Source organism: Terrapene carolina, unplaced genomic scaffold (genome assembly GCF_002925995.2).
Source record: "Terrapene carolina triunguis isolate 2854851 unplaced genomic scaffold, T_m_triunguis-2.0 Scaffold85, whole genome shotgun sequence".
NCBI lineage: Eukaryota > Metazoa > Chordata > Testudines > Emydidae > Terrapene > Terrapene triunguis.
Genome location: NW_020664436.1, coordinates 40,315,769 through 40,334,608, shown reverse-complemented (window position 1 = coordinate 40,334,608; position 18,840 = coordinate 40,315,769). Strand labels below are relative to the sequence as shown.

The window sequence follows — 18,840 nt, the reverse complement described above, 5'->3', positions numbered from 1 at the left end:
TTGGTGGTGAGATGAGGGCTTTCTGAAGTAAAGCTATTATAAAATTGAAGGAAAAACATTAATTGGGAATCACAATAGTTCAGCAACTGGATCACTAGCAATATAAAATGCTAATATAAAAGAGAAGCTATCCTAAGAAGTATTTATTTGGGGAACTGAATTTAGTAGCAAATAGCTGTAAATTGTGCATGTGGAGAGGTTGTGTAGATGGTGTAGTAATACCGTTTTTAGCCTGGTCATCTTTTCTGAATGCTTGGAGTCATTATTACAATGAGAGACTGAGTTGGAAGACTCAATAGCTTGCATATGTGACATTGTGCAAGTGTGCTTTGTGTGTGCCTATAAGTTGTGAATTGTTTGATTCAGATAACACAAAGATGTATTTAAAGTTTAACACAATGTATGTTTTGACTCCAACCCTTCAGTAGAACAAAAATTTCCAGCTTAATTTCATATATTCTATGTGAAAAAAATTGCATTACATTAGTCCTTTTTACTGCTTCTTTATTGAGACAAAGGGCTAGGATGAAATATCTCCTTTGGGATAACTATTGATGTGAAAAATTTGGTCCATAAAGAATATATGAAATTAATGTAGATGTTCTTGTGTATTGAATTGCTGGTCTTAAAAGTAGGGCTGTCAATTAATCGCAGTTAACTCACGGGATTAACTAAAAACTAATTAATTATAACTAATTATAACTAAAAATTAAAACTAATTAACTCAAATAAAAAAATAATAGAATACCAATTTAAATTTATTATAAATATTTTTGGATTTTTTTTAATCTTTTCAAATATATTGATTTTAATTACAGCACAGAATACAAAGTGTAAAGTGCTCACTTCATATTATTATTTTTGAAAGCAAATATTTGCATTGTAAAAAAGATAAAGAAAAGAAATAGTATTTTTCAATTCACCTCATACAAATACTGTAGTGCAATCTCTTTATCATGAAAGTGCAGGTTACAAATGTAGAATTATTTTTTGTATATAACTGCACTCAAAAACAAAACAGTGTAAATCTTTAGAGCAGGGGTGAGCAAACTACATCCTGTGGGCCACATTCGGACCATTTAATCTGGCCCTCAGTTCCCACCGGGGGTTTGGCCCGCTCCGGCGCTACAGGCGGGGGAGCGGGGTAGGGTGCTTGCCCTGCGCCATGCGGATCCCAGGAAGCAGCTGGCATGACCCCCCTCTGGCTCCTATGTAGTACGCAGAGGCATGGCCAGGTGGCTCTGCACGCTGCCCCATCCGCGGTTCCCAGCCAATGTGATCTGCAGGGGTGGCACCTGCGGATGGGGTAGCGGGCAGAGCTGCCTGGCCACACCTCAGAGCTGGAGCGGGGGAGCTGCTTCTGGGAGCTGCTTGCGGTAAGCGCCGCCCGGAGCCTGCACCCCGGAGTCGTCTGTACCCCAATCCCCCGCCCCAGCCCCAATCCCCCTCCTGCCCTCTGAACCCCTCAATCACAGCCCAGAGCCCCTCTTGTACCCCAAGTCCCTCATCCCCATCCCCACCCCAGAGCCTGCATCCCCAGCAGAACCCGCCCTCCCCCCCATGCCCCAACAGCATGCCCCATCCCTGATCCCCCTTCCACCCTCTGAACCCATTGGTCCCAGCCCGGAGCACCCTCCTGCACCCCAAACTCCTCATCCCTGGAACCTGGAGACCTCTTCCGCAGCCCTACCCCCAATTTCATGAGCATTCATGGCCCGTCATACAATTTACATACCCAGATGTGGCCCTCATGCCAAAAAGTTTGCCCACCCCTGCTTTAGAGCATACATGTCCACTTAGTCCAATTTTTTGTTCAGCCAATTGCTCAGACAAACGAGTTTGTTTACATTTATGGGAGATAATGCTGCCTGCTTCTTATTTACAATGTCACTTGAAAGTGAGAACAGGCATTTGCATGGCATTGTTGTAGCCAGCATTGCATTCATATGCCCCTTCATGCTTCGACTTTATCTTTTTGATTAATCGCGATTAATTTTTTAATCTTGTGATTCATTGCAATTAATTTTTTAATCTACTTAAAGCCATACAATGAACCAACATTTCAAGTCAATTTCTGACTAATTTCAAATTGACTTGCCACCTTAGTCATGGGTATTGTATGCACATGGATAGCATAGATATTGTGTGGGGCTAGAAATATTTTCCATTAGATAGCATCCCTTCACCATCTGTCTAACAGTAACATTTTCATGTGGATGAAAGATGTCCTTTCTCTGCAGAGCATTTAAAAAAATTCTCTATGAATATTTTACTGAAAGAGCCAATTCAAATAATATATTGAAGTACAGTTGCTGCAGCTAACACAGATGAGTTTTAGATGTGGCTGGTTAAGGTAGCTAATTATCTTGACATTTATGGATTGCAGCCTTCCCTGTGAGGACAGGTCAGCGTGTCTGGTGAAGATTTAAAATTGCAGTGGCAGAAAGCTGTGAGATTTAAAATAACTTGAGCGCTGGGGAAGGGATGAATATTAAAGGGTGGAAGCAATAAGAATAATCTGCTAAGTATGGTCATAGGAAATTTTCCAGCAGTTTAAATGGATATCCCAAATAAAAAACATAGTAAGAAGACCAGAAAAGTGCCACTGTGGCTAAACAAAAAATATAAGAAGCAGTTAGAGGCAAAAGGGCATCCTTTAAAAAGTGGAAGTTTAATCCTTATTGAGGAAAATAGAAAGGAGCATAAACTCTGGCAAGTGAAGTGTAAAAATATAATTAGGAAGGCCAAAAAAGAATTTGAAGGACAGTTAGCAAAGGACTCAAAAAGTAACAGCAAAAATTTTATATTAAGTACATCAGAAGCAGAAAGCCTGCTAAACAACCAGTGGGGCCCCTGGATGATCAAGATATTAAAGGAGCACTCAAGGAAGATAAGGCTATTGCGGAGAAACTGAATGAATTCTTTGCAGTGGTCTTCACAGCGAGGATGTGCAGGAGTTTCCCAAACCTGAGCCATTCTTTTTAGGTGACAAATCTGAGGAACTGTCCCAGATTGAGGCGTCAGTACAGGAGGTTTTGGAACAAATTTATAAATTAAACACTAATAAGTCACCAGGACCAGATGATATTCACCCAATAGTTTTGAAGGAACACAAATGTGAAATTGCAGAACTACTAACTGTAGTCTGTAACCTATCATTTAAATCCGCTTCTGTACTGAATGACTGGAGGATAGCTAATGTGATGCCAATTTTAAAAAAATCTCAGCAATTACAGGTCAATAAGCCTGATTTCAGTACCAGGCAAACTGGTTGAAACTATAGTAAAGAACAGAATTATCAGACACATAGATGAACATGATTTGTTGGGGAAAAGTTAACATGGTTTTTGTAAAGGGAAATCATGCCTTACTGATCTACTAGAATTCTTTGAGGGGGTTCAACAAGCATGTGGACAAGGGTGATCTAGTGGATATAGTGTACTTAGATTTTCAGAAAGCTTTTGACAAGGTCCCTCACCAGAGGCTCTAAAGCAAAATACAGTAACTCCTCACTTAAAGTCATCCCGGTTAACGTTGTTTCGTTGCTGATCAATTAGGGAACATGATTGTTTAAAGTTGCGCAATGCTCCCTTATAATGTCGGTTGGCAGCCGCCTGCTTTGTCCACTGCTTGCAGGAAGAGCAGCCTATTGGAGCTAGCTGGTGGGGGCTTGGAACCAGGATGGCCCGGCAGCCCCCCGCTCCCCTAAGTTCCCTGTGTAGCCGCCCACCAGGCTATCAATTGCCGGGCAGTTCAGCTGTCCCTCCCCCCCACTGCCATGTGCTGCTCCTGCCCTCTGCCTTGGAGCTGCTCCCGGGAGCCTCCTGCTTGCTGTTCGGGGGGGAGAGAGGGGGTAGAAGGGTGCTAATGTCAGGGTGTTCCCCTCTGCCCTGCTCCTGCCCCCCATCTCCAAAGAGTAGGGGGGGAACACGACAGGGCTCAGGATGGAGAGAGCTTGCTGGCAGCAGCTGCTGTCTCAACTTGCTGATCTACTTAAAAAGGCAGTGTACTTAGAGTGGGGTCAGTGTACTTAAAGGGGCAATGCATGTCTGTCTGTCTGTCTCTCTCTCACACAGTGTGTGTCTGTCTCTCTCTGCCGTGCTGTCTCCCCTTCCTCCATTCATGCTGCCTTGTAGAGTGTGAGGCTACATTAACAACAATGTGTTAACCCTTGAGGGCTTAGCCAGTTCATCATTTAGCAGTAAGGCATTTCCTGGGAAATATCCCACCCTCTTTCACCCTCTGACTTCACTACCTCAACCAAGCTTCACAATCATCATTGCTGTGTACAGTATTAAATTGTTTGTTTAAAACTCATACTCTGTGTGTGTGTGTGTGTGTGTGTATATATATATATATATATATATATATATATATATATATTTTTTTTTTTTCTTTTGTCTGGCAAAAAAAATTTCCCTGGAACCTAACCCCCACTCCCCTCCTTGACATTAATTCTTATGAGGAAATTGGATTCACTTAACATTGTTTCACTTAAAGTAGCATTTTTCAGGAACATAACTACAACGTTAAGTGAAGAGTTACTGTAATTTGTCATGGGATAAGAGGGAAGGTCCTCTCATGAATCAGTAAAGATGGTTAAAAGATAGGAAACAAAGGGTAGGAAAATGGTCAGTTTTCAGAATGGAGAGAGGTCAATAGTGGTGTCCCCCAGGGTTCTGTACTGGGCCCAGTCCTATTCAACATATTCATAAATGATCTGGAAAAACGGGTGAATAGTGACGTAGCAAAATGTGCAGATGATGCAAAACTATTCAAGATAGTGAAGTCCAAAGCAGACTAAAGGGATCTCTCAAAACTGGGTGATGGGGCAACAAAATGGCAGATGAAATTCAATGTTGATAAATGCAAAGTAATGCACATTGGAAAACATAATCCCAACTATACATACAGAATGATGAGTTTTAAATTAACTGTTACCACTCAAGAAAGAAATCTTGGAGTCATTGTGGATAGTTCTCTGAAAACATCCACTCAATGTGCAGCAGCAGTCAAAAAAGCTATCAATGTTGGGAATCCTTAGGAAAGGGATACATAATAAGACAGAAAATATCATATTGCCATGGTACTCCCACATCTTGAATACTGCGTGCAGATCTGGATATATCTAAAAAGATATATTGGAATTGGGAAAAGGTACAGATAAGGGCAACAAAAATTATTAGGGATATGGAACAGCTTCCATATGAGGAGAGACTAATAACACTGGGACTTCTCAGCTTGGAAAACAGACGTCTAAGGGGGGATGTGATAGAGGTCTATAAAATCATAACTAGTGTGGAGCAAGTAAATAAAGAAGTTTTATTTACTCCTCCTTGTGACACAAGAACTAGGGGTCACCAAATGAAATTAATAGGCAGTGAGTTTAAAACAAACAAAAGGAAGTATTTCTTTACACAACGCACAGTGAACCTGTGGAACTATTTGCCAGAGGATGTTGTGAAGGCCAAGACTATAATAGGGTTCAAAAAAGAACTAGATAAGTTCATGGAGAAAAGTCCATCAATGGCTATTAGTCAGGATGGGCAGGGATGCAAAACCATGCTCTGAAGTATCCCAGCCTCTATTTGTCAAATGCTGGGAATGGGCGACAGGGGATGGATCATTTGATGATTACCTGTTCTGTTTGTTCCCTCTGAAGCACATGCACTGGACACTTTTGGAAGACAGGATCCTGGACTAGATGGACCATTGATCTGACTTAGTATGACTGTTCTTATGTAGCAGGTGTATTCATTAGCAACTACAGAGTAAGTGAGAGCTGTTTTAAAATAGTGACCTGTCTTCTGCCAGTGTAAGTGAGTATATTACAGAGAGAATTCCCTTTGTTTATGAGAAGTCCTAACTAAATAGTTTTGGTTTTTAAACGAGTGGATTGATTTAAACAATTTATAAAATTAACCCTTAGACTGATCCCTCTAGTCAAGCAAATAGGATATAGTAACAAGGAGCAAACCTGTGAATTACTTACAACTGCATTTTCACTGTACTTTATATTAATTGTAAGGAGCTGCTCTCATATGAATCCAGCATTCAGCTGTCTTATTCTGCCTGCTTGATGTGACCAACATATTTGTCAATATTGTTTTTAATCTTTGTATGGTATCCAGAAGCTGTGGCATTGGGTGCCAGGTAAATCTGTAGATAAAATATATACACAAAATAAGCAGCTGGTGCAGATGGCAGTTGCCCACTTGCTTGGCAGTATTAGTCACAGGAAGCATGTTATGACAATTCTCCAAAGGCTGCACTGGCTTTCCACTTGCTTTTAGCTGCAATTAAAGATATTGACACATATGGTTTAAGTCTTGGCTGCTCACTACCACCTATCTTCCTACTTGCTTCTACAACACTTGAAGTCAGCTGAGGCATTCTTGCTAAATCCCTAGATATGAGCATGTTGGGGGCTGGAGGAGAGTGTTTGCAGTGAAGGGCCCTCAATTGTTGAATGAGACACTAAGACATTGAAGGCAAAATGTATGGTCAATCTGCTTTTTCCCCACCTCAGGCCTTTGTCTGAAGAGGATGACTGTGAATTTGATATCTGGTTTTATTTTGTGGGTAAGAATCATTTTAATATTGACATTGATCAACACTTGTCATGTATGTTTTATGTGCTTGCCTTTTTACAAAGGAGAATGTCTACATTGTTAGTTTGTTTGAAGCAGTTTTACCCATTGACCTGTGTCTTTTGTACCTTCTTCTTTAAAGATGTTCAGTCCCATCCTGTAAATGAATAACTGGGAGCGTCTCTAACTTTCATGAAATTTCTTGCAGAGCTGAATAAAAATTGAATATATCTTATAAAACAAAGGCATGAAACCATATCTTTTCTATGCAGTGTGTTTTGGTAATCTAGTTCCTACCCTCTGTTAGTGGTTTTCAACTGTTTTTCATTTGCGGAACACTAAAAAATTTCAAATGGTGGTGCGGACCCCTTTTGGAAATCTTAGACATAGTCTGCAGACTCCAACGTGTCCACAGACCACTGATTGAAAACCGCTACTCTATGCAATAGGTATTCCCATATTTTAAGTCTGCAATCTGAGCAGTCTATTCTAAGGCTAACTTTTTAAATGGAATAGCTCCACGTGCAAGAAATGCATAGGTGATTAGTTTGGTAAAAGTGCCACCAGTTAATTGGCGCTTAGTTCCCTGAGGTTTGGACTTCAAAAACTTGGTTTACTCAACAAGTGAATCTGCACAAAGCTCTTTTCTTACAAATTGACAGTTTATTCCATTTCCTAATTGCAGATCATTTACTGGATAACCTGAAGTTAGTTTCCATCTCCTTTTCATAGCCCTGCAGGTCATTCTCACATGATTATGGAGGAGGAGACGGAAGTGTGAGATAAGAGCTTTTAGGAGATTTTCTTCTCAATAGATTTGAAGGGTGATGAAAGATGAATGGAGAAAATGTCAAACCCAGCAAGGAACGCAGAGCAATCCTTAGAGGGAATCTGGCATGACTCTTCTAGTTGTGGGAAGGTTTGAAGAAATAGGACTAGAAAATTGTGTGATGTCATTAAAGCAATCCTTGCTCCATAAATCAATTCGAGGAGGCTTCTTTTTTTCATAAAGTGAAGTATATGTTTTGCTGTACCTTCTGGGAGGCAATAAAACAGCAATAAAGGCAAAGGTTACAAACAAATCGCTCAGTGCAGGCAGTGGGGGGGCCATGAGTGCTGACAAGAAACAAATACAATTATTAAGCCTTGTGCTCAGTCCCAATAAATTTTGTTGGTTTCTGCACCGTATCATTATGTCGGCAGCCTGGCCTGTTATCAGAGAGCTTCAAACCTTTCATTATGACTTCAGATGATTACAGCTGTTGATACGCAGTATGCTGCAGTAGATTTCAGTAACTGACTTGGGGTTAAAGTATCATATTCTAAAGAGGTCATTAAAATTAGGGAAGAAATCATGTCTGTAAAGCTTTGATCTGCTTGCATCATTGACCCACTGAAGGTTTGCATCCTAATACCACGTCTATTTTCTGAATGAGTTCATAAAGCCTTAAAGATAGCATGTATGATATTATAAAACTGATGTAAACTAGGGGGATAATATTTGCTTAAGGTGCACTCCATCTACTAATGCAAGTGCTGTTCTGTACTTTGTGCCCGGCCTTTGTCAAAGCCACTTTGTGAAGATTGCTCAAAATTCATCTCTTCCATTAGGCATAAAGAAAGCTGCCAGAAAAAGGGCTAGGCAGGTGGTGAGTTGTGACAACTGCTCCTGATTGGCTAAGAATTACATACATCCTATTTTTGTTGCCCTTTTACCCTTCTCCCCCACCCTCACCCTGGCCTGCCTATTTGCTTCATCCACCTGTTATAACTTGTCCTGTTTAGACTGACAGCTCTTTCGGGCATGGACTACCTACTGCTATATGTTTGTACAGCACTGACTTGGCTGGCCCCTGGGTACTACTGAAATATAAATGTTGCTGTTAATAAAGCCAACAAGCTTTCCCCAGATGTCCTGTTCTGACCTATAACATATGCGTGTCTGGCTTAAAAAAAAAAAAGTTTGAGAATTTTCTTTCCTTTCTTCTCTCAAGTTTCTTTCAGCCAAACGGAAAAAAGAAAATAAGTGTACTTTTTTAAATTGGGAAAAATAAATTTCATCCCCCCTAGTTTAAAAAAATCTGGATGATCTGAGGGAGACACTTTTTGGACAGGATTTCTCTCTCCCCTTTCCTCTTCTGCTTTGTTGAACATCACTTTCATAGTTGCAGAACTTGTGCCTGTGAGTGCAGTACTAGCAAAAGACATTAGGATTATGAAAAGCAGTCCTAAGGATCTCAGTAGTTCCCTGAAAGTGAGGAGTATACCCTTCATTAACCCTGTCATCTTCTTTAACGGGGGCACTGTGTTCACATTAATCTGCAAAAAGCAAAAATAGAACAATTAGTACCTAACTTCTCTTTAAAGTAATTTGGGGGAAGGGAGAGGATGAAATGTAGCTATAAGGAAAATTTCTCAAAAGAGAAAAGCAGTTTCTGAATCTGTAGTTTCACTGTATCAAAACATAGGCTAGTCAAACAATGGACAGCAGCCAAATCACCAACCAACTCATGTGGAGCAGTTTCTTTTTTTTTTTTTTTTTTTTTTTTTTTTTTTGCAAAGCCCTGTTTTTTTTGTATTCCTTACTAAGAATTGATGATGGACACAAGAGTGTGTGGGTCTGTGAGATGTATGTGGAGTATAACTAGATGAGATGTGAAAAAAGTCACAAAACTGAGGTCATTATCTGTACACTGGCTACAAGAAAATTTAAAAAGTAAAAGTATTTGTGGAATATTCCTCTTTGGGGAAAATGGACCACCAGGTAAGATAGCACTAATGTGCAGAAGAAACTTTTCCTTTATTCAATAAAAGTGTGTGTGTGTGTGTGTGTGTGTGTGTTTTCTTAAACATGTTCTGTCATGTAACACCAGGATTCTGTTGCAATCTGCGGTGCTAAAAATAACATTAAACATTTTTAAAGGATGGGAATTATGCCTGAGATTTCCATATTATTCATTTTTACATGGTTGGGTTTACTGGTAGTGCAGGGAAGGTTAATTTATTACATTCATTCATTCTTTACATTTTGTTGAAAAGAACCACAAGTTAAAATTACAGCTGGAAGAGTCCATCCCAGCTCTATTTTGCATTTTCTTCTGGCTCTTTGACCTACAGTGCTGTATGCAGCAATCTAAGCTGCCCCACCAAACTTCTTAAATTGCCTGCTCTTAGGCAGCTCCTGAGTAAAAAACAAAAGGTCAGTTATAGGGTTTAGAAAGCCCCAGGGACTTTGTTCCGAGGACTTATTATGCAAACATACTTCAAGAACAGACTTGGACTACGAGGTCACAGGCTGCTAGATGTGGTGGTGGGGTATGGCTGTGCCTTGCAGAGGTGACACCATGGCTTTTTGAAGAATAAAGGCTATGCTGCTTACTTGCTGCTTGCCACATATGAAGCTGTCTTTGAGTAGTATCATTTTCCAGCTGTACCAGTTAGAAATCAGATGCTATTTTTAGATAGTGCTGGTGAATGATCCATTTAATTAGGAAGAATGTTGGGGTTAGAATGTGTGAGGTAAGTGAAGGAGGGAATGCAGATGACTGAATGGTATAACAAAAAGGAGCAGGAAGGATTGATTTTTCTTACACCTGTGATTGTGCTGAAGCCAGTGCAGTTCCACTAGTGGGAAACAGGCATCAGTGAATGGAGACTCAGGTTCTGTATTTCAAAACCCTCCTTGTGAGTGCATCTAAATGCCAAAGGTCAAATTCATACCTGATGTAAATCATTTGTCTTGACTGGATTTACACTGAGGATGAATCTGGTCCTGTATGTGTGTTGTCTCCCCCCGCCCCCCTTTGTCTTTGGAATGTCATTATACTGTAAAGATTTTCATGGTCTAGCAGACATCTCACAGGGTTCCTTCCTTTTAGTGCTGTGGAATGTTGTGTTGCTTTTGGTAGGGTGCCACCCCACATTGTCTAGCCCCAGGGTAAGGGGACCTTTATTTATTTTCATTTCATATTTTCAGCTGTTTTCACTTTTCCTTTATTGTTTTCCTTCCTCCTGCAGCGTTTCTTTATAAATGTTGTAGTGACACGCTGGGTTCCTTGCTTTATGACTTATGCTCTGCTAAACAGCTCTGTGGATTTGGTTGCCCTTATCCGAGGAACCTTAATACTATAGCTGCACAATAATGAAAGGTGACACATTGGGGACTAGAGCCCTTATCAGAACCAGAGGAAGAGTTTGGCAGCTATTACCCTGCAAGAATAATACTGTCCTGACTGTTTTAAGTTATCTATTTTATATGCCATTAAATAAACCATATTTCTAGACATGAAAATAAATCTTTGCTAGAGTATATGTCAATGTAACATTCAGTTTAGCAGTCCACATGAATCAGTTGTGTGCTTATGGATAAAAATATAGGAGTTCTATCCTGTACAAACTGGTGGTGAGTGCATTTTCTTCCTTTTAGGATTAAAAACAAATCCTCTTTATAGCTTTGAAACGGTTTCATTTTCCAAGCCTCTAATCATGGAATCACTATTAAATCCAGGTGTCTTACCAATATAACTCACTTTAAAAAATCCTAAAAACCACTGATTTAAAAAGAAAATGAATGTGGAAGAACATCATTGACTTTGAGTAATTAACGGAGACAATTCAACTGTCATGGGTGAAATGTGTATGTTTGTCGCTATAAAAAATATACACTGTCCAATGTAAGCAATATAGTGTAGCATTCAGTCTTTAGTAATTTTCTTGGTTTGAGTGAACAGATAAGTATTGTTATCTTTCATAATAGAATGACTGTTCACGGAAGAGCTACTGAGGGGTTACTGTAATAATAATGTGAAACTGATAGGAAGGGACTCATCTCTTGCACAATTAAAGATAGCTCCATTTACTGATCTAGAAAAGAACCGGAGTGTTTAAGGCCTCCTTCTCATTTATTTCACAGGACTACCTTGATTGTATCACTGACCAATCCAAGCTCTCACTGGGGACAGAAGAACAATCAGCCCTGTTTGGAAACATACAAGATATCTACCATTTCAACAGGTAAATTAATATTTGACAAAGTGAAAACAAGGGAGGAGACTGTATTGGTGGGGAGGGGGGGAACCAAACAAATACTTTTCCCTGGATTTGTACAGCCAATGAATATAAAATAAGAAATTGATATTTCTTTGATACTCAACAAGATTTGTTTCTTGTTAGGTCATCTATGCCCATCCTGATAATTTTAGCTGCTGATTGTATAAGTAATTATTTCCCTTCATTTTTTGGTGTATTTTCCGTTCTGTCTTTGGAGGGGAGGAAATCTTCGCTAGTCTCGACAGGCGTTGTCAGATTGTGCAGGCCTTGCAACATCTGCAGGCACAGAACCACAACCCTGCCAGTTCTGACTGAACATTTAGAAGGAAATGCTGCAAACTGAAACTTGCTTCTGAATTTCCTGTCCCATATGCAGTTTCTTCCCACAAAGGAACAAAATTTGGCGCTATAAAGATAGCATTTTGCAAAGTACTTAAGTTTATTTCAAATTGCAAAACAATGCATAAAAATAAATTATATTTTAAAATATCAATGTTTAAGAATTAGTTCTTCCTTTATTGCTTAGAACTATCTGCAAAGTCCCCCACCTCAAGCTAATTTTGGTTTATATAATAAAAAGTTTAAAAAACCTCTATCCCATGCTCCAGGTATTATTCACGAACATTTGAAAACACTATTGAATCTAGCAGCATAATTTCGCCTACATACTCAAGGTCAACCGCCAAAAACAATCCGCCCCCCAAAACAAAAACAAACAAGCAAGCAAACTTTATTGATCATATTGGTGTCCTCCACTCCCTCAACTCCCTTGCCCATTGCTTATTTCTCCAGAAAGCCCAAAATAGTTGTTTTTCCTTATGCCCTGCAGGTCATCAGATTCAGACTCTCTCAAACCAAAATGGGGAAGTGAATTCTGAAGTTGAGGGTTCATCACAGGGAATATCCTTGTCAATAGACCGCATCCCTATGGATTGCCAGACTAAAATGCTTCTGCTGATTATAACTGGAGCAGTATCAGATGGAAAGAGAGGTGGATTCTCAGGAAGGTCCATTAGGGCTTTATTGGACAAAACCAATGCCTAGAACTCCTCCCAGAAACCCAAAGCAGCTAATGCAGATCATGGAAAACTGGTGCAATGTGCTCACAGGATGGTACCCTGCACATTAAGTGGGCTGCTGCATCTTGCACCATCTTCAGCTTCTGAATGGATTTAAGGTGTAACTTTATGGAAAGCATATGGAAGAAGCCTAAACATAAGATGATGGAGTCATAAAATCATGGTATTGAGATTATAACTTCTTAGATAGACATAGGGAAAAATAATCTTGGCCATTGCTGTCACCTAATCCTCCAACAGCAAGAACCCCAACTTCCCAATTTGAGTAAGAAACAGCAGACAAATACTGTCAATTTAAGGGACCCATATAATACTCACACTATGTTCAGGTTCCTTTCTGCAATCTACCAACATCACATTTGACTTATTTGGCGTGACCTCCAGACAGCTTGCTTCGGTCCATATCCCAGTCTCAGCCTGAAACTGGGTAAAGTGCTTGAATTCTCAAGCTGGTGAGGAAGTCAGTCATCACCACCTACTCTGTGTGGGGCAAGGTTTACATTACAAACTTCTGCTGGCATAACTACATAAGTCAGGGATGGGATGAGGTGTGATTTGTGACCAACAGAACTGTACTGGCAATAGCCTCTAGTGTAGATGCAGTTTTTCTGGCAAAACTGTAAATACTGTTTAGTATATGTGCTATTTAGCAGTATGTCGACTGTTGCAGGGGAATAGCAGTATTGCAAACAAAGAGCTTAAGAAGTTAAAAAAAACTTTTCAAATCACTTTTGAGGAGATATAGTTGTGCTACAACTTTAGAGAACCATCATGTGCTTTACACTTAGTTTTACTAGAACTTTGGAAGAATTTTATCTTTAATGATTTCCAAGGCTCCCAATTTAAAGTTCCATGTGGAAATTGTAGTTTTGAAGATTGACCATTTTCATTATAGATCCCAATATAGATTCAGGGATTTACTTCTCTATTAAAAATTTACTCCTGTCTGAAACCTGGCATGTAGCATCCGGGTCTTAAGTGCACTCTAGAATCTGCTTGCTTACTTTATTTATTTTTATATTTGAAAAAAGTTGCATTTGGCAGTTATGAGTTAGCAGTTTCAAATATGTGCATGTGTGTGGGTTTATAGCTTCCAAGTGAGTTTGTTTTTCCAAACTTGTCTTTGGCCGTTCATCTGGAATGTGGGTTTTGATGCCTATGGGTATTCAGAGAAATAAAGATCGGTCACTTAATTTTAAAAGGTGGTTATTGTACACACATGGTAGGATTTATCTATGGTGATTTCATAAGGGTTTGTAATACTGGGATTTTGTGGCCTTTACTTAGACCTGGTAGACTGTGATCTAGTTCAAGTTGCTTCTTGTAGATGAACCACTGTTAAGTTTTAGACTGCTAGTTCCAGAGCTTGCGTCATGGCCTCCTCTACTTTGAAAGCTCCCCTTGCCATTTCTCAGGGGAGAGCACCTGAATATGTTCCTTCTGTCTTGCTTCATATCTGGGAGGAAGACCCCCACTCTCTTTCTCCGATGTGGCTTATGTTGTTTCACTCCATACATAGGGAAGAAAAACCCTCTCCTAACCAGCTTCTGCTGCCTTGCTTCTCTGGCCCACCTTCCCAGAGGAGTCCTTACAAATGCTTTTCAGTGTAAAAGATAATCTCAGACCAACTCCCCACCCCAGTCAGGTACTGTATCTACAACTTGAAATGAAGTTCTGCATTGAAGTGTTCTTGAGTACTGCAGCTAACCTTTCCTAAGCATGGTGGAAGGGGGCCAGCATGTGCCGAATCTGTGCTGGAATTAAGGGAAAGCTGCTGACCTGAATCCTGCATCTACCACTCTGCTGGCCTGGACCTGCCATTACCCTCCTATTCAATTACACAGATACTGGGGCAGGAGCACTGTCTATAAATATCTCATGTTAGATGATTCCTGCTCTGTAATCTTCATGCTGACATCATTTGGTTTGTTATCAAGAGAAGGATTTTTTAGAAATAACTCTAGGTGCTACACTTAGGGGGAAAAATAACTATCTTAAAATAGAAGAAACATAAGAGAAGTATGTGTCTGCTAAGTAATTTTGGCCACAGGAACTTTATTGGGCTACATGTGGTTATGTTGGTGTTGTATTTCTCCCTTGATTTTTCCTTTTTACCGGTAGCCTGAAGTTTTCAGCATAAACCTGTCAAAACACTTGAAAAATTAAAAATCACTATTAAAGTACTAATTACTTGCCTGCACTTTCTGCACTGGGCTGGAGACTAAAAATGCTCCCCCACATACACTCATCATTCCCCTCCCAGTTCCGCTCTATCTCAGGTCAGGAAGGGGAAAAAAGCCTTGTCCTCAGCTGCTTCTTTCTTTCTTTGTTGAAAGCAGTATGTTGATTACAGATGATGAACATAACGAAAGCATGCCTAACTTCATGTACAAGCAAAAGAGATGCAGCATGCAAGGTATTTTCAAAGACACAAATGGGAGTTTAATCCCACTGACTTTCCAATAGGAGTTGGGTGTCTAACTACACTTTGTGTCTTTGAAATCTTCCCGTAAGCTAGGCCACTCACAGTATTTTGCCTTGAAACCAATACTCAGTCCAATTAATCAATGAACCCTCAAGGGGTTATGGTGAAAAAGCTGACCAGCTAAAAGGAAAATGTTGTATTGAAAACCTATCTGTGAATTCTGTTTCTCTCTCCCTCCCTATCACTGCATTTTAGTACACCTCTACCCCGATATAACGCTGTCCTCGGGAGCCAAAAAATCTTACCGCATTATAAGTGAAACCGCGTTATATTGAACTTGCTTTGATGCGCTGGAGTGCGCAGCCCCGCCCCCCCGGAGCACTGCTTTACCGCGTTATATCCGAATTCGTGTTATATCGGGTTGCGTTATATTGGGGTAGAGGTGTACTTGTTTGTTATCATTGCCCATCCAGCCCATTGCAACACTTGCTGTACTTCCCAGTTTGTCAACCAAACTGGATTATAACTCTCAGCACACACCACTTTGATTCCTTTCAGTAATTTAGGTAGAACAATATTAGCTGCTTCAAAGTACTCATTCTGTACACTCATTATGACTGTGGCCAGTGAGCATAAGAGTGTCACAAATACTGAGGACTGTTTTTTTCTGTTGTCTGTGAAAACTGTAACATATATGGCAAACAAGGCTAAGAGAGCTGCTGCTTTCTCATGCCATTGGACTCCCCCAGGCCACTTCAGCAAGTCAGGTGCCTAGCTGTAACTGTGATAGGTAGGACTTGGGTAGTATCCCTTTTTATAGTTTGCAAACCCTCTAGTTCCCTTTCAGGTGCAGTTTGCAAGATGGCATCTCTCTCAACTGCCACATGGAAACTTGAGTTGCTGATTGGCAACAAGGGAGGCAAGGGGATTATTACAGGGGATTCAGTTATTCAGATTAGAACCCCTGGGCAGTACTCCTCTATTTTATACTACTCCCCCACAAGCAGGCCCTTCTTACCAATGCTGATGTTCATGATGTTCATTTCCTAGAACCAACTGAAGCAATGTAGAGAATCTTATAGGTAATGACACTGGCACCTCTGAGAGAAATAATATAGCATTAGAGAAGGCCAATATCAGTAGAACTGATAAGATGAGTGTGTGACAAAGTTCCTCCTCTATCTTGGTGGGTCCTGCGCTTATTGGCGGATTTTCTTGCCTGAGAGATTCAGCATGTGGGTTGGGGAACAGCCCAGAGACCTTCCCCTCTGGAAGAACCCACAGTCCAGGTTAATTGGGAGGTTTGGGGGGAACCCGGGCCCGCCCTCTACTCCGGGTTCCAGCCCAGGGCCCTGTGGACTGCAGCTGTCTATAGTGCCTCCTGTAACAGCTGCATGACAGCTACAACTCCCTGGGCTACTTCCCCATGGCCTCCTCCAAACACCTTCCTTATTCTCACCACAGGACCTTCCTCCTGGTGTCTGATAACGCTTGTGCTCCTCAGTCCTCTAGCAGCACACCCTCTCACTCTCAGCTCCTCACACTCACACCACAAACTGAAGTGAGAGCCTTTTAAAACCCAGGTGCCCTGATTATCCTGGCTTAATTGATTCTAGCAGCTTCTTCTTAATTGGCTCCAGGTGTCCTAATTAGCCTGCCTGCCGTAACTGGTTCTGGCAGATTCCTGATTACTCTAGTGCAGCCCCTGCTCTGATCACTCAGGGAACAGAAAACTACTCATCCAGTGACCAGTATATTTGCCCTCTACCAGACTCCTGTACCCCACTGGTCTGGGTCTGTCACAAGTGTTAGAAACAAGGTGGGTGAGGTAATATCTTTTACTGGACCAACTTCTGTTGGTGGAAGGGAAAAGCTCTTGAGCTGCACAGAGCTCTTCCTCAGGTCAGCTAACAATATGTAACAACTCATGAGTGTTTACATATTCTAATAGCTCAAGAGAGCTTCTGCTGTTGGACAACAGGAATTTCTTGGGGCTGTTCAGGACAGTTGGCATTATTTCCAAAACTCATTTGCAAAAAAGGAATCAGTCATTAAAATAATAACTTGGCATTACTACAGCACCTTTAATTTGTGATTTCACAGAGCTTTACAGATATGTAGTTTCAGCAAGTGGTAGCATTATCCCCCATATTGCATATGGGAAAACTGAGGCATATAGGTTAAATTACTTGCCCAAAATTACATAGTGAGTTGGTGACGAAGCTGGGAAGAAAACCCAACTCTTTTTTGACTCATGGTCCAACTACTGGACACGCTGATCTTTTTGGAATTTTGAGGGGCAAAATACAAGTCAGGACTCCTAGTTCTGTTACTGCTTTTCTTGTTATCAAGTGGGAATTGATGTCCACTGGAAGAAGAAAACTTAGAATTCTCAGCACGCAAGAAGCCAGCTCTCATCTGGGACAAAAATGTCACCTAAGGAAGGATCTCCTTAAGGGCAGTTAGGTCCTATAAGTAATTTGTTTGACAGGAAATTAGGATTATTGTTCCTAATTTTGTTTTAAGTGTGACTATCATTGCAGCTCAACAAAGTTGAAGACTGTAGAGAGCTCAGAGGTTTTCTTCCTCTGCTTGAATTTTCTCGCCTTCATTTTCTATATGTTTTACACTACAAAATCAGAATGATCAAACGATTTCTTGACTCCGCCCTCAAGAATGGAATCTTGTGCAACAGTGACCATACTCTCTCAGTGCCTTGCTCACGCTATAAAAGAATTCATGCTTAGAGTGTCAGAAGTATTACTTCTAGGGGTTTTATTTTCTTCTGCATTTTCTTCCAGACATCCAGTGGTCCAGTTTATATCTTTATACCTTTCTTTCAAAGAAAAAGCTGCTTTCTTCTAGTTATTTAAACGTAGATAAGGGTTTGGTTTTTTTACTCTGAAGTTATTACTATTCTTTCTGTATATGTAATACATTCCTGCTTCTCATCTGTGATTCTCAGAGTAGCTGAGATAACTTCTCCTAATCTCCTATCAGGCTAGGTATTTCTAGCCTACTAGAACATATGGAAGTCAGGAGGAAATTGTTACACTATAGGACATTTGCTTCACTGCATTTTAAATTTCACGGTACATGAACATCACTATTGATATTCAAATGTAACTGCTGACCAACTCCTTTGGTGTGAGTAGAATAGAATCACTACAGCTAGCATATTTCAAGTTTGTTAGAAGGGACTCTAGTCACAGAATTTGTTCATCTCTTCTTAGAAGATCAGTATCCCATGATAGTGTTGTGACTTGCGGTTTATAAATAATAGGGTTACCATACGTCCGGATTTCCCCGGACATGGCCAGCTTTTGGGTCTTTAAATAGCCATCCGGGGGGAATTTGTAAAAAGCTAAAAATGTCCGGGATTTCCCCCCGGACGGCTATTTAAAGACCCAAAAGCAGCTGACAGGGCAGCCGCGCCGGCGGAAAGCGGTACTGGGAGCAGCATGGAGCGGCCGCGAGAGGTGGGTGCGGGTGGCCCGGCTCCCCCTGCCTCGGGGTCCCCTTGCCCGCCGCGGGGCGCGGGCTCCTCTGCAGCACTGCCCACCGCGGGGCTGGGGCTCTCCCGGGGCTCTGGCCTGCATGCGCCTAGCACCCCCGGGGCTGCTCCTGCCTCCCCGGGCTGGCCCCAGATCCCCTCCACCGGGGGGTTGGGGTCCTGCTGCGGCTTGCACCCCTCTGC

The 18,840-nt window shown here is 41.0% G+C and overlaps 1 protein-coding gene across 1 annotated transcript in view; it reads left to right on the top strand.

Moving 5' to 3' along the window:
- The window catches only part of PLEKHG1 (pleckstrin homology and RhoGEF domain containing G1), a 79,358-nt gene that overhangs the window by 21,503 nt on the left and 39,015 nt on the right, over positions 1–18,840 (top strand). The window contains exon 2 of the mRNA XM_024200343.3: positions 11,503–11,603. Within this exon, the coding sequence (XP_024056111.2) occupies positions 11,503–11,603 (101 nt within the window). The remainder of the gene's footprint in view (positions 1–11,502; positions 11,604–18,840) is intronic.